Source organism: Sinocyclocheilus anshuiensis, unplaced genomic scaffold, assembly GCF_001515605.1.
Source record: "Sinocyclocheilus anshuiensis isolate Anshui unplaced genomic scaffold, SAMN03320099.WGS_v1.1 scaffold1486, whole genome shotgun sequence".
In the NCBI taxonomy this organism is placed as follows: Eukaryota; Metazoa; Chordata; class Actinopteri; order Cypriniformes; family Cyprinidae; genus Sinocyclocheilus; species Sinocyclocheilus anshuiensis.
The window spans coordinates 194,867-208,474 of NW_015552651.1; the positions used below are offsets into that span (position 1 = coordinate 194,867).

Consider the following 13,608-nt stretch of genomic DNA (forward strand, 5'->3'; position numbering starts at 1 on the left):
CATGTGGAACACAGATTAGTCCTGCCACTTTAAGAAGTTACTCCTAATGTCAGCTCGTTAGGTGTATAAGACATCTGTATACACAATCTGTATCTTCCATTCCAACCTCTCCCACCACCATGGGCAAGACCAAAGAGCTGTCAAACGATTTCAGAGACAAGATTGTAGATCTGCACAAGGCTTGAATGGGTTACAAGACCATCAGCAAGAAGCTTGGTGAGGAGGAGACAACTGTCGGTGTGATTATTTGGAAATGGAAGAAATACAAAATAACCATCAACCGGCCTCGGTCTGGAGCTCCGTGCAAGATCTCGCCTCATGGGGTAAGGATGATCATGAGAAAGGTGAGGGATCAGCCCCGAACTACACGGGTTAAATAGAATTGCACTTCTAAAAAGAGACTAAAATACAATTTTCATTGACTAAAACTAGACTAAATGTCATCAGTTTTCGTCGACTAAAACTAGACGAAAATAGTTATGGATAATTCTGACTAAAATGCTCAGACTTTTAGTTGACTAAAACTTGACTAGACTAAAAAGAGTATGAACGTGACTAAAACTAATAAAAACTAAAATGACAGCTTCACACAAAGACTAGACTAAAACTAAAATTAAAACAGGCCGCCAAAAACAACACTAACCCCAAGAACACCATCCCTACAGTCAAGCACGGAGGTGGAAACATTATGCTTTGGGGCTGTTTTTCTGCTAAGGGTACAGGAGGACTTCACCGCATTGAGGGGCAAATGGAAAGGACATGTACTGTAAAATCCTGAACGAGAACCTCCTTCTCTTAGCCAGAACACTGAAGATGGGTCTTCCAGCATGACAATGATCCCAAGGCAACAAAGGAGTGGCTCAAGAAGAAGCACATTAAGGTCATGGAGTGGCCTAGCCAGTCTCCAGACCTCAATCCTACAGAAAATCTGTGGAGGGAGCTGAAACTTCGAGTTGCCAAATGACAGCCAAGAAACCTTAAAGGGGTCATAGGATGCCCATTTTCCACAAGTTGATAAGATTCTTTAGGGCCTTAATGAAAAGTCTGTAACATAGTTTGGTTAAAATTATCTCAATGGTAGTGTAAAAAACACCTTTTTTACATTTTCAAAAACAGCTCTTTTCAGAGCATGCAGATTTGTAGCATTTTCCTTTAAATGTTAATGAGCTCTGCTGACCCAGCCCCTCTCTTCCGAGCCACTCTCAGAGAGACGGTTTACTTTATTCATCGTGAAACTTGCTAATTAGCACATTATTAGGAAAGGCGATTTGCAAAGATTCATTAAAAAACCTGGCTGGAAGCTGGATCACAAATGATTCGCGCGAGCATAGACGCATTTAGGTAGATTGGGGGTACATTCCCTTCAAAAACAAACGTAATCCACTGTGTCTTTAGCGGCTCAGATGTCGGGAGTAAATGACGACTGCTATGTTCATTATGGCAATTTGCAAAGATTCATTAAAAAAAAAACCTTATACTCACTTCTTCTGTAGGTGTGGCTGGATCATGAATGATTTGCGCGAACATAGACGCATTTATAGATCGGGGGAGCATTCCCTTCAGAAACAAACATAATCCACTGCGTCTTCAGCAGCTCAGATGTCGGGAGTAAATGACGACTGCTATGTTCATTATTACATCCAACAACAGAACACCTCAATCGCTTAGGAGTCATTCTTGTCTGCATCTGCTCCGGCGGTGAAACAATGGTGGACTGATGACAGCTCACTCAGGGCGGGTCTGAGGTAAGACGCCAGTCCAGTCTGTGCTGAAACGCTACTGTCAATCAAACTATCGTGGGAGGGGCCTGTCTGTGTGACGTCAAACAGACAGGCATCTGAGATCCACTCGATTTGAGAAAGGGGTAAAGATTTTAGTAGATTAACAAAAAACCACTGGGTGGATTATCATTTTAGGGTGGTTGTGTACACACACTGCCAACACACATTTCATGTCTTCATGTGCAAACCTGCTGACCAACTACAAAAGACGTCTTACCTCTGTGCTTGCCAACAAGGGTTTCTGCACCAAGTACTAAGTCATGTTTTGCTTGGGGATCAAATACTTATTTCGCTCACTGAAATGCAAATCAATTTCTAACTTTTATAATGTGTTTTTTTTTCTGGATTTTTTTGGTTGGTATTCTGTCTCTATACGTTAAAATAAACCTACCATAAAAATTACAGACCCTTCGTTTCTTTGTAAGTGGGCAAACTTACAAAATCAGCAGGGGATCAAATAAATAATTTTCCCCACTGTGAAGAGTTTAGATGCAAATATAAATATCCAATTTTTTTCTGTTCCAGGTAAATGAACATTTTATTTCAGTTTATGCTTCAGTAAACAATGTTTACCAGTGCATTACTACTTTAAATTGATTGAAAAAAGCAAAACATGATGCTAAGCTCACCAAGATCAGCATAACTGGTCTTGCAGAACTGCCTCCTGCCTCCAAAGCACAGGTCAAATGGAAGCTCATTCTGCTCCCTCAGCTTGCTTCCATTCTCAATAGCATCAAATGCATCCTTCTTATTGTAGTATGTAACAAAGCTGTAGTTGTCCCTGAAATAACATGTGTTAGCAATATTCTTTTTTAGTGCAAGCAATATACCAAATAAATAAAATTTAAAGTAGCCATACCCATTTTCTCTAAAGTGCACAGTGCACTCCTCAATCTCTCCGAAGAATGAGAAGCGTTCCTTCAGCTCTTTACGAGTCATGCTTCCACAAATTTGTCCAACATAAACAACTCTCCGCTCCTCCTACATAACACATTTCAATTTATACGTTAGCAATCACCAAGGTGCCTATGAGAAAAATCAAAAAGACATCTTTCTTCGATTAAAATACTTACAATGGCTCTCTCTTTGCATCTTTTTGCATCCTCGTTGCAATTTTGCGAATGCCGGTAACCAGCCCTCTGATTAGGGCTAAAAATTAAGTCAAAACATATCAGGGTTATTATAGTTAACTAAAACATAACCACAAAAAACCTTTGTTACTTGAAATAAAATACACAATATCTAAAAAAAAAAAAAAAGTAAACTATTTCAGCAAGTTGCAAAAGTAACAGTTCTCATTTTAATTTAGTTTTAAAGGGGTCATATGATGCTGCTAAAAAGAACATTATTTTGTGTATTTGGTGTATTTGCGGAATTATCTTCCTTGCATGGGTTGTACTCTGGCAAGGCTCCAGCGCGGATGAATCTAATGTTTTGAGGAGTATGTGTGTGTGGCAGTCAGTCACCGCACCGGTGTGAATCCTATACTTAGCAATCACAGATTCTAGCGTACGTCTCGGAATATGACCCAAATAAGAATTTTCACCGGATATTGTCATCTGAACAAGTAAGTAACAAGTCTGCCACGTTCTGTACAGTCTAATTTCTAATTGTCATACCATTCGAATTTCATACCAAGAAATTCTTTTAACCCAAAAAGCAAACTATGCTCCCTTCGAACTGGTTGTCTTTAAAGTACAAATCTTGTGTAATCCCAGGCTATCTGTAATCAGAAGCTCATTTAAAACTGGAATATAATTTAATTTCATTCACAAGTGTTTCATATAATCCTTTCTGGATTACAATCCACCATCAAAATTATTTTTTGACATTTAATTATTATAGCTGCTGTGAGAAAAGGCTAACTATCGGCCACCTGCAGGATCCTCACATGCGGTAGCCTAGTAGCCGGGACAACTTCATGTTTACATAAGTGACATAATGACGCAGTGCCATGCTCGAATTTCCCGCGAAAACCTACCCGTACCACTCAAATTAGAAAACATTATTATAAGCTAACCGTTGTGAATCGGGCTAAAGTAAGGCGATAGTTTTGAACACTGGCTGGTTATGTACTTGCTCAAATATTGATTTTAGATAATTTTTAACCAAAAAAAGTTACGGACTGCAGCTTTAACTAAAATAAATGTAAAAAAAAAACTAAAAATGAGCAACAGATCTATTAAAACTTTAAAATTAAAAAGAAAATGGAAAATAAAAATGAATACAAAACATTAAAAACTATAACAGCATCTCTACGAAATGAACACAAACTCACCTTCTATGACTTTTCCAACGCCGATGTCCGAGAGAATCAGAGGAGCGGGATCTGGATCGAGAGCGGCTGCGGCTCCAGGATCCAGAGCGTGAACTTGAATATGAATACCATCGCCGCTGAGGTGGGGAAAATGACCTTGAGCTGGATCGGGAACCAGACTGAGATGATGAACTGGATCTGCAGCTTGAGTGACGTGACCTGTATCTGTAAAATGTAAAAATACACATTTGCCAACATCCTCTAGATTGATGTGCTTTCAACATTCCTTTATAATTATTATAAATGTGTATAACCACATCAAAGCTGACCTTTTCCGAGGTGGTGAACGTGATCTGGAGGAAGACTCGGAGCTGGATTCTAAGCTACTAGAGGATTGGGCTCTGTATCTTCGTTTTGAACGGCCTCTGTCCTGCTGGTACCGTCTGAAGGAATGTTCTGAGTAGTTTACAGATTTCTGCTGGTTGCATTTCGCTTCATCCAGTACAGAGCTTTCAGAGTCAGGCCTGTTTGGAGAGGCATCCGGAGTTACCAAGTTAGAGCTATTTAATGTACAACTCCTATCTGCAGAAGGTTGACTGAGGCTGAGATTTCTCTGGGTTCCTTCTGTAACTGAAGGAGTTGATGTAGCTTTGGTGTTATGGGCTAGCTTGTTGGGCGGCAGCTCAACAGTCTTGATAACAATGCTAGGCTGTTGTTTGACATTCCACCGACTGCCAACTTCATTTTGACTGGGTTCTTTTGGGGGGAGGCAGTAGTCGTGGTCAAGGGAGAAAGGCTGAGTCTGTCCAGTAATAATAGGGGTCTGAGGCTTGCTGCGCAGCTTATTTGAAGGTAGTGGTCTCGCCTCTATCTGAATGGCCTTGTTAGGAGTTGGTTTAAGGACCTCTGACTTCTTGGTTTTCCCCAGAAGTGAAACTGGCACAATAGGCTTCCACATCTGGTGTGGGGGTGTGGCAGGAGGTGTAAGGCCTATGGGAAAAGTCAGTTGAATGGAGTTTACTTTTATTCAAAGAAATGATAAAGGCTTAAAAAAATATACAGTGGCCCCAAAATTGATTTGATTTAAATGTATGAATTTGTTTGCATTATATAATAAGTCAAACCATGTGCCATTTATTTTAAATGAACCAGCTATATGTACACTACCATTCAAACGTCTGGGGAGAGCAAAATAAATGCTGTTCTTTTGAACTATCTATTCATTAAATAATCCTCAAAAGTAAAATGTATCATGGTTTCCACAAAAATATTAAGCAGCACTACTGTTTTGAACAGTTATTAAAAAAAAAATTTTTTTGAACACCAACTCAGCATATTACAATTTTTTTCTGAAAGATTGTGTGACACCGAAGACTGGAGGAATGTCTTTGAAAATATTTTCAAAGAAAAGTTAATATAATATACATTATAAGATAACATAAGATATATTTTTTTTGATTAAATGACTGCTGCCTCAGTTAGCATAAGAGGATTTTCAAAAACATTTAAAAAATATTACAGATGCCAAGATGCAATGTATGTTTGAGTGATATTTTATCAAAAAAGTACCATATAGTTTTGTAGAACAAAATAAAAATTTTATACAAGCAAAAAACAAGCCAATGCACACAATAAAGACACCTTACCTGCAGCGCTTCCCAGGTCATGGTTGCTGGTTTTCTCCACGGCCTTAGTCTCCATGTGCTGCTCATAACTGAATTCAAAGCTAAAATATAAATAAATACAATCAGCAGTGGCAACAACGTCAAAAGCACTGAATTACTGATGTTGTTGAAACATCGCTCAGACTAACACAAGCTATGCTTATGTTAGTCTCCATCCACTTTCACATTCTGAAGCCATGATGAGGGACTTCATTTGTTTTGGTAGGTCTTGGTGAAAAGTGGCCTAGGGCCACACACGCAAACATTGAGTTTGGTGCAAGAGCAGCGCAAGGGCTGTAGGGTAACTCCATCACTCCGCCTCATGATACTCACCTGGAGTTTCCTACAGCAGCTGCTCTACCACAGACCTCCGGTACACTCTGCTCTTCTTTGGCTGAAAGAAAAAGTAGCGTTGTGAATGACCAAATACAGGAGGGTAAGATGGGACCCTTAAAATAACTGAAACAATCAGATTGTTCAGCATTTAGCAGAACTCGGCCACAAGCAGCAGAATGTATTGATACTCTACAAAAATGCACTGCATTTGCCCACTCAACAGCTGAGAAACAGCTGACTAAAGATAAAGGCTCGTTTAAAGGGGTCATATGATGTTGCTAAAAAGAACATTATTTTGTGTATTTGGTGTAATGAAATGTGTTTATGCAGTTTAAGGTTCACACCTGGAACGCACTGACGGACCGCAACCGCATGCAGTGTGAAAGCTCTAATCCGTTAAAATGGGTGCGTAAAAAAAACCGCAACGCACACACACTGCAGACGGAGTATGTGTGAAACAGGCGGGAGTATGTGTGAAACCGGTATACCGTCTTTTCACGCGTTGCGTTGCATCGCGTCGCGTAAACATAAAACCATGTCTGCATTTACGAGCCGTTTTAGGAAGGCGTGGTTGACTCTTAACTTTTATAAAGAATCTCTTTGGATTCGAGACTTTAGTCTTTGCAACTTTACAGATTTTTATGCACCAAGAGCTTGTAACACTTCAAAGAGAAAGGAAAAATTGAAATCGCATCATATGACCCCTTTAATGGGTACACCGTCAGTTTTTGTAATGATATAGTTCTATGTGACTTGTGCAGTTGTTTGTAAAATGATAAAACAATAGCCATTCAGGTTCAACACAGAATTCCACTAGGAAAAGGAAGCACACCTTTACCTCATTTGAACCAAGACTATTATTACTTCAAGATAAATTAAGTTTAATCTAAACACTGAGTCATGTTTAATTGTGAACTCTATTTGTTCTCTGTAATTTGTGCTTGACCTGGCAAAATGGACAAATGTTCATCTCAGGAATGCCAAATTTTTCCAAGCTCAAAATGTTAGTGTGGCTTAGTTGCTTACAAACGAATGGTCTGCATTCTAAAGATGGCAGTATGAGTGTATGTGTTCACTAAGAGGGCACTCGTTTCCAAATAAATCTCTGCCGTGCTCAGCATTAACATCCTTCACATAGTCTGCTTGACTTATAGCATGATTTTAACAACCCTCATTGGTAAACAAATATTTTCAGAGTAAGAAAAAGAACTCAGAGATATCACTTACAGTGAGACTCCTCAAACTGCTCCAGGAGGCTTGTAAAATCAGAAGCTTCAATACCTTAAAAAAAAAAAGAAAAAAGTTTATTATAAAACAATCCACAGAAATGATTACCTAACCACACATGAAAAATGCTCACCAATTTCACTTGTGAAGGACTCAATCAGCTCAACTGTGGTGTTCTTCAGTTTGGGGATCTCAGAGGAAGCCATCCTCATCTGCTCTGCCAGTTCAACAACTCTGGCCTGAACTTGAGCCGAGAAAAACGGCTGAGTGGCTATTGGTGCAATATGAGGCTGTGACCGTGAGGTCAGCTTTTTAGAATTAGTTGGCAGTGTGTTTTTGGCTTGATCAGACACAGGGGCCAAAACAACCTGCTCGGTCTCTCTTTTTGCAGGCACAGCAGCACTAGGTTTATGAGGGCTGGAGTTTGAGTTCTGAACTTGTGTAGTGATCATCTGAGGAATTTTGGATGGAGCAGCATTGGGGCTCCCATGTAAACATTCCTTATGACCTTGAGAGCCTCCAGATGTAGTAGACACTGGAAGTGAAACTGTCCTTTCAGGAGGCACCTCAGCCACATGTCTGATGGGGGCAGAGGTCTCAGTATTAATAGTGTTTTGTGGCACGCCGATGGGAGCAGGTAGTTTCCGGGGTGAGGGGTGGACTGATTGGGGTGAACTTTTAGATGTATCAGAAGGTGGAGCGGTTGGTTTAGAAGTTGCAGGTTTCTTAGAGAAAGCCATCAGTGAAGCCGGCGGGGTGAGCAAGGCTTCAGGCGTTGGGGGAGCAGCGGGGCCTCTCGGGTGCCATGCGGGCATGATTTCAGGTGCAAGGTCTTTTTTAACAGGAGTATGCATGGTTTTACGTGGATCTCTGAGGTTAGGGTCTGGCAGGCAGGGTATTGGGGGAAGCTCCTTGGGCGGTTCGGGCAACTTGGGCCATTTAGTGCTGTAATCCTCCGTTTTGTCCACCGGATCTGGTTTCTTTTGCTGGCGGAGGAGACGGTACTGCTGTAAACTGAGAGGTTTGGGCTTAGTTTCATTAGGCTGACAAGCAGCAGGCTGTTCGCTAACAGGCTCTAATTTTGAGGGTGGTTTTTGCTCCACAGACTTTTCAAGAGGTTTGTTCTCTGGCTGCGAGTCAGTGATTTCTGCTTCAGCTTGAGGGGTTGTGATATGCTCTTTCTCAACCTGCGGTTTAAGAGTCATCAAGTCTGTTGGACAATCAAGTTTAGGTTTTCCGAGCTCTGCCGATGAGAGCACAGGTGAGAAAGTCACCCTTTTCTTTTTTTGTTCTTCCTGGCATTTCTTCTGTGGCACCTCTTTAACTCTTGAGCTTCTCAAAACTCTCTGTTCAACCAGAGGGGCTTCAAGAAGTTTACATTTCTTTTTCCCTTTACATACCTTGACAACCTCTTTCTCCTCCTCCACGAAAGATACTTCAGAAGGAGCTGGGACTTTTTCAGCACTATCTTCAGGCTTTGGTTCTGGCTTGTCTATGGTATTCTCCGGTACTCTTTGTTCACCTTCTGCAGAGTATGTGTGAGAAAGAGGGATGCTCAGATCTGGGATTGCCAGGATGGGCTCTCCATGCTCTCCTTGATCAACCACTTCTAGCACAAGGCCCCTCTCAGGCAGAAGATGATCTTGTCCCTCTTCTCCTTCCACACATAATGTCATGCAGTAAGGGTGCATGTGCTTTACTAAATCACAGATAGTAACATGCATACTCTCTCCATCCTGCTCTAAGGACACAGGAAGGCACCAATCAAATTCATCCAGTGATGACAAATCAATATTAGCTATAGGGGTAGCGTCTCCATCCTCCTCCTCTTCTCCTTCACTGTTCTGCTGGGATAATCTCTGCATTCGTGGGAGACTCTATAAAACAAAACATAACATGTCTTACATTATGACTATCAAGTTAGGAACTGAAGGAAGTTTTGGCTGCTCATGCATGTGGGAACAACACGTGGCAACCATTTTCACAAACTTGTAATGAGAAGTGCTTAAAAGCTGGCTGTTGTCAATGAAAGACTCTTAATTCCCCATGCAGTTTTTCACCAAAATACAAGGTTGTATTTACAAGATACAAGATATCAGCATTGTATTTTGCTCTCATTTTCTTATATTCAATTATTTTATTTTACAGTAAAACACTACAATAGATAATATTAATCAAAAGAATTATTTTCTTTAATAAGTATCAAATAATTATTATTGACATTAATAATATTGATAAAAAATAATATTCCAAATTGTGTGGCCCTAGTTAAAACCTGTCATGCTGTCATCTAAACTGAATTAAAAATTCAGTCTAATGATACATTATATTTTGTTGTATTCCAAAAATAGATGAAAAAAGATTTAAGAACTTAAATACCTTCCCAGGAAACCGTCTTGTGTCAATCATTGACTCTGGAGGAGACCGTGTGATGAACTTTCTCAGCTAGAGTGGAAAAAAGAAAATTGATATCTGAAAATTCACTGAGCTGTTCTACAAAATGAAAAGAATAAACCACCAATGCATTCCTGACATGCTTAGATGGGTGAAGAGCAGCTGAAGACTCACCGGTGAGTGTTCCTGACCCTTCTGCCCTGAGAACAGATCTGAATCCGGCAGAGTGTCAAAAGGGGACAAGTTTTCATCATCAACATTGTCAAGTATTTCAGTGAGAGCTGTGAGCAGCGTCGCTTCACTTTCCTCATCAATATTACTTTTAACCTGAAACAGAGGAAACAAATGCCATTGCTGAGTGACATCAAAACAAGTGACATTCAACAATCAAAACATTGCGTTGAAAGCAATTCATGCAATAAACAAGTCTTCTGTTGACAGTTTATAAAAGGCTTTATTTACTCCTCTAGTGGGGCTGTCCTCAAAAATGGACAAAATAGAAGGATCCAGGCAGCCTTGTAAAGCCTCCAGAGCATCTCCATTGCTAAGGCCAGGATACTCCAGACAGCCGGCATTGAAGCTTTCCTGAAGCATCTCCACCTGCAAGAGAAGGAAAAACAGTTTAAAAGTTATGACTGTCTTTTCTTCTCTATTGCAATGTAAATCTGATTGAAACGACTTTTCAAACAAGAAAAAAAAATGTTTAGAGCAGGACTTTAAAAATTGACCATTTTTATTTTATGTAGACTTTGATGTTCGATTAGTATTAACATTTTAGATTAATACTTTCAGAATTACATATGCATCAGAAACCATAAACCACTGTAAGGCGGCGTATCCATTAGGTGAGGCTGTAAACAATTTCATGTTCCTATATTTAAAAAAGGACATTGCACAACTGCAAACAATGTGCTCTGTCTTTGAGGCTTGTAATTGCTGGCCTGTCCTGCAGCAGCTGATGTTATGGTCAGCTTTGGTGCTCACTGAATCATTTATTAACAGAACTCGTGTGAAATGTTGTTGATACTCAATTTTCTTTGTAGAATCGTTTTCATATTTCTCATGAAAAGCAAAAACACTAAGCCCTGAAGGCAGGCATAGACGAGCCATTTAAAATCGAACAAATCATCACAGGCCTAAATCTGAAATAGTGTTAAATACGAGAAACGCTAAATGTATTAAAAGTTTATGAATGCGTTCATTTGAAGTTACAACCACGTGTTGCGCACATCACGTCATCCTGCCGCAGTGCATTACTGGGCAAAGCCAATACAGGTGTAGTGCCGAAATTTGCACCCTGCCAGATTATGCACCCCCTAGTATTGGTAGGTTTAGGAGTAGGTGTGGGGGAGGGGTTTAGGAGTAGGGGTGGGGTTAGGATTAGGCAATCAGGTAGCGACTTCAACGAGGGGGTGCATAATCTGGCAGGGGTGCAGAATTCGGCACAACACCGGCACAGTTCAAAACACGCCTTGCTACCACAAATCCTGCATGTTACTTTCTTAAAAGCGATCAAGATTAAATCTCATCAGGCCAGTTTAATTATAATGAACCACTTTTGTTTGAGAACCTTAAACAGAGGCTGAACGAAAGGCTGCTGTCTGTCAGTAAACACACACGGCCCAACGCGACTGAGCCACTCATACCTGCAACACGTGCTGGACAGCGAATCAACGCAAACCGCAATGAACCACATGGGGCTAACTTTGATTCTCAGTCAAGACAATTCTAAATACGAAATTAAATGATGATAAATGCAACCAAACAGAGCAGAAATTATAAGTAAATATGCTAACATGAAAAAATAACATAAGTGACAAATGACATCTGTTGAAATACCGATCGTCATCTGTAATTTTAAGTTTATCAGGCCTAATGAACTAAAATAATTAACTACAGTTTCTGAGTTAAATGTTTAAGGTAAAATGTACGACCATGCACGAATACAAACGCTAGTTTCATTCTTAAAATGACTGAACCACGTGGAAGTGAGTCACTCGAACATGTAACAATCAAGCAAGCCATATCTGATCAATAAAGGAATATCTGTATTAGGGAGTCACTAATAAATAATGTCAAAATACATATGCATTAAATAAAATAGCCTTCTTCTTTAGATCTGACCCATGCAAACAGCTAACCATTCCTGGTTACAGATTATTCATCACCATATTAAAAACCAAAACAATGCGTTTATGGCTTACAAAATGCAAAACTACTTTTTTTTTTTAAGAGAGAGAGAAATGTATATGTAGTTGAATCACTGGTCTCTAACTTCATAAGAATACAGAAGCATGGCAAGTGGCAACATCATCTAACAGGACCAAACTTGTGCATTCCTTGACATGCGACTTCAGTATGGATACGCAAGAAATCTAACAGCACTTGGAAAGTGATAAATGTATCTTTTTCTGCGACCATTTAAAAAAAAAAAAATAAACTCACAGGTGTTTTAAGAGAACTGCAAAAGCTATATCACCATCACCATCCACGTGTCACAAAGTACTGCACATCATCGCGTATTTGCCTCGGCTATTTGACACAGTGATAAATGTCAACAATTTAATTCTGGTGCAGCAATATATAAGTATCAAGATGTGCCATTCTTACCTCGTCAAGATTCACCGGTGAGAACATTTGAGTATTACAGGCTTTTAACATCTCCTCGCCTGTTCCCCATCGCGCCGCCATCTTACAACTCGACTGTGTGGAAAAACGTGAATCAACTGCAGGCGCAGCAGCCGGCGACAAGCCACGTGCTATTCGCGTTAGCCCCGCCCCCAGGAGGCGTCATCGGACCCAGCGTTGGTTATTAGGGGGTAAGGAACTTTAGTACAACTTTTTTTTTATTTTTTAGCACAACGTTTTTTTCTTTTCTTGTTTGTTAATTATCGTCTTCTAATATATAAACGTTTGTTCAGTATAATGAAATTGAAGAAGTGTGGTTTGAATCAGTGTATTTGATGTGTTATGTTTTATTCTGAACACAATGTTTACTCAGTATATTGGGAAAATATGGGACCTTTTGAACCAGTGTCAAATGGCTTCTGCGGGTTATCAAATAGGGAAGAAAGAGACATAAAAGATACATTCAAATATACGCAACATGTATAAAGAATATGTTGGCATACTTTGACCGATCACAATTAACCTCCTGTATCCATTTTATAACGACTATAAAATATAGAACCATACATAGACTTTTAATAAATAAATAATAAAAAACATAAACATTGCATTAGAAGACACACTTCCTTAAAACAACTGAACTATAACCTATAATATTATATAGATTGATACATACATAGATTATAGTTTGTAGATTTAGTTGTTTTTAATAAAGTTTGTCTTGTAATGCAATATATGCTACATATTCTGCAAAAATTTAGATCGGAGTATTTTTCAGACCACTGACCACTGAAAAATTCACTTTTGCAGTGACATAGCTCTGGCCAGCAGATGTCCTCAGTGTGCGTTATTGTGAGCTCTTCCAAACAGATTTTGTGAAGCAGTTTGGTTAGTTATGTTAGTATACTATACAATGATTTTATATACTTTGGATACATGCATGTCATGTAATGTTAGAGAGTCGGACTTATAACCCGAAGGTTGCGGGTTCGAGTCTCAGGTCCGGACACCGGCAGAAATAGGCGGTGGAGGGAGTAAATAACCAGCAGCGCTCTCTTCCACCCTCAATACTAGGTGAGACCCTTGAGCAAGGCACCGAACCGCCCACTGCTCCGGGTGTGTGTGTGTGTGTGCACTTGGATGGGTCACCATACTTGGCCACAGGTCACTTCACGGTTCTATTAGGTAAACACTTTATTTATTTAAGGTTAAGAGAATGAAGAATATTATTATTATTATTATTATTGTGTTTTTTTCTGTTAAGTAGAAAAATATTTATGTTCTCACCACAGGTGAAGTTTCGAGCCTAAAAGCTCTTCAT

The 13,608-nt window shown here is 39.7% G+C and overlaps 1 protein-coding gene across 1 annotated transcript in view; it reads right to left on the minus strand.

The window, feature by feature from the left end:
- LOC107667059 (peroxisome proliferator-activated receptor gamma coactivator-related protein 1-like) overlaps positions 1 to 12,408 on the minus strand; it is a 15,371-nt gene extending 2,963 nt beyond the window's left edge. Inside the window, exons 1-13 of the mRNA XM_016458647.1 lie at positions 12,270 to 12,408; positions 10,122 to 10,259; positions 9,834 to 9,986; positions 9,645 to 9,710; positions 7,399 to 9,142; positions 7,266 to 7,319; positions 6,036 to 6,096; positions 5,685 to 5,764; positions 4,368 to 5,028; positions 4,060 to 4,263; positions 2,855 to 2,930; positions 2,641 to 2,762; positions 2,411 to 2,562 (exon numbers count right to left, since the gene is read on the minus strand). Of these exons, the coding sequence (XP_016314133.1) occupies positions 2,411 to 2,562; positions 2,641 to 2,762; positions 2,855 to 2,930; positions 4,060 to 4,263; positions 4,368 to 5,028; positions 5,685 to 5,764; positions 6,036 to 6,096; positions 7,266 to 7,319; positions 7,399 to 9,142; positions 9,645 to 9,710; positions 9,834 to 9,986; positions 10,122 to 10,259; positions 12,270 to 12,350 (3,592 nt within the window). The 5' untranslated portion in view covers positions 12,351 to 12,408. The remainder of the gene's footprint in view (positions 1 to 2,410; positions 2,563 to 2,640; positions 2,763 to 2,854; positions 2,931 to 4,059; positions 4,264 to 4,367; positions 5,029 to 5,684; positions 5,765 to 6,035; positions 6,097 to 7,265; positions 7,320 to 7,398; positions 9,143 to 9,644; positions 9,711 to 9,833; positions 9,987 to 10,121; positions 10,260 to 12,269) is intronic.
- Between the last annotated feature and the right edge of the window lie 1,200 nt (positions 12,409 to 13,608).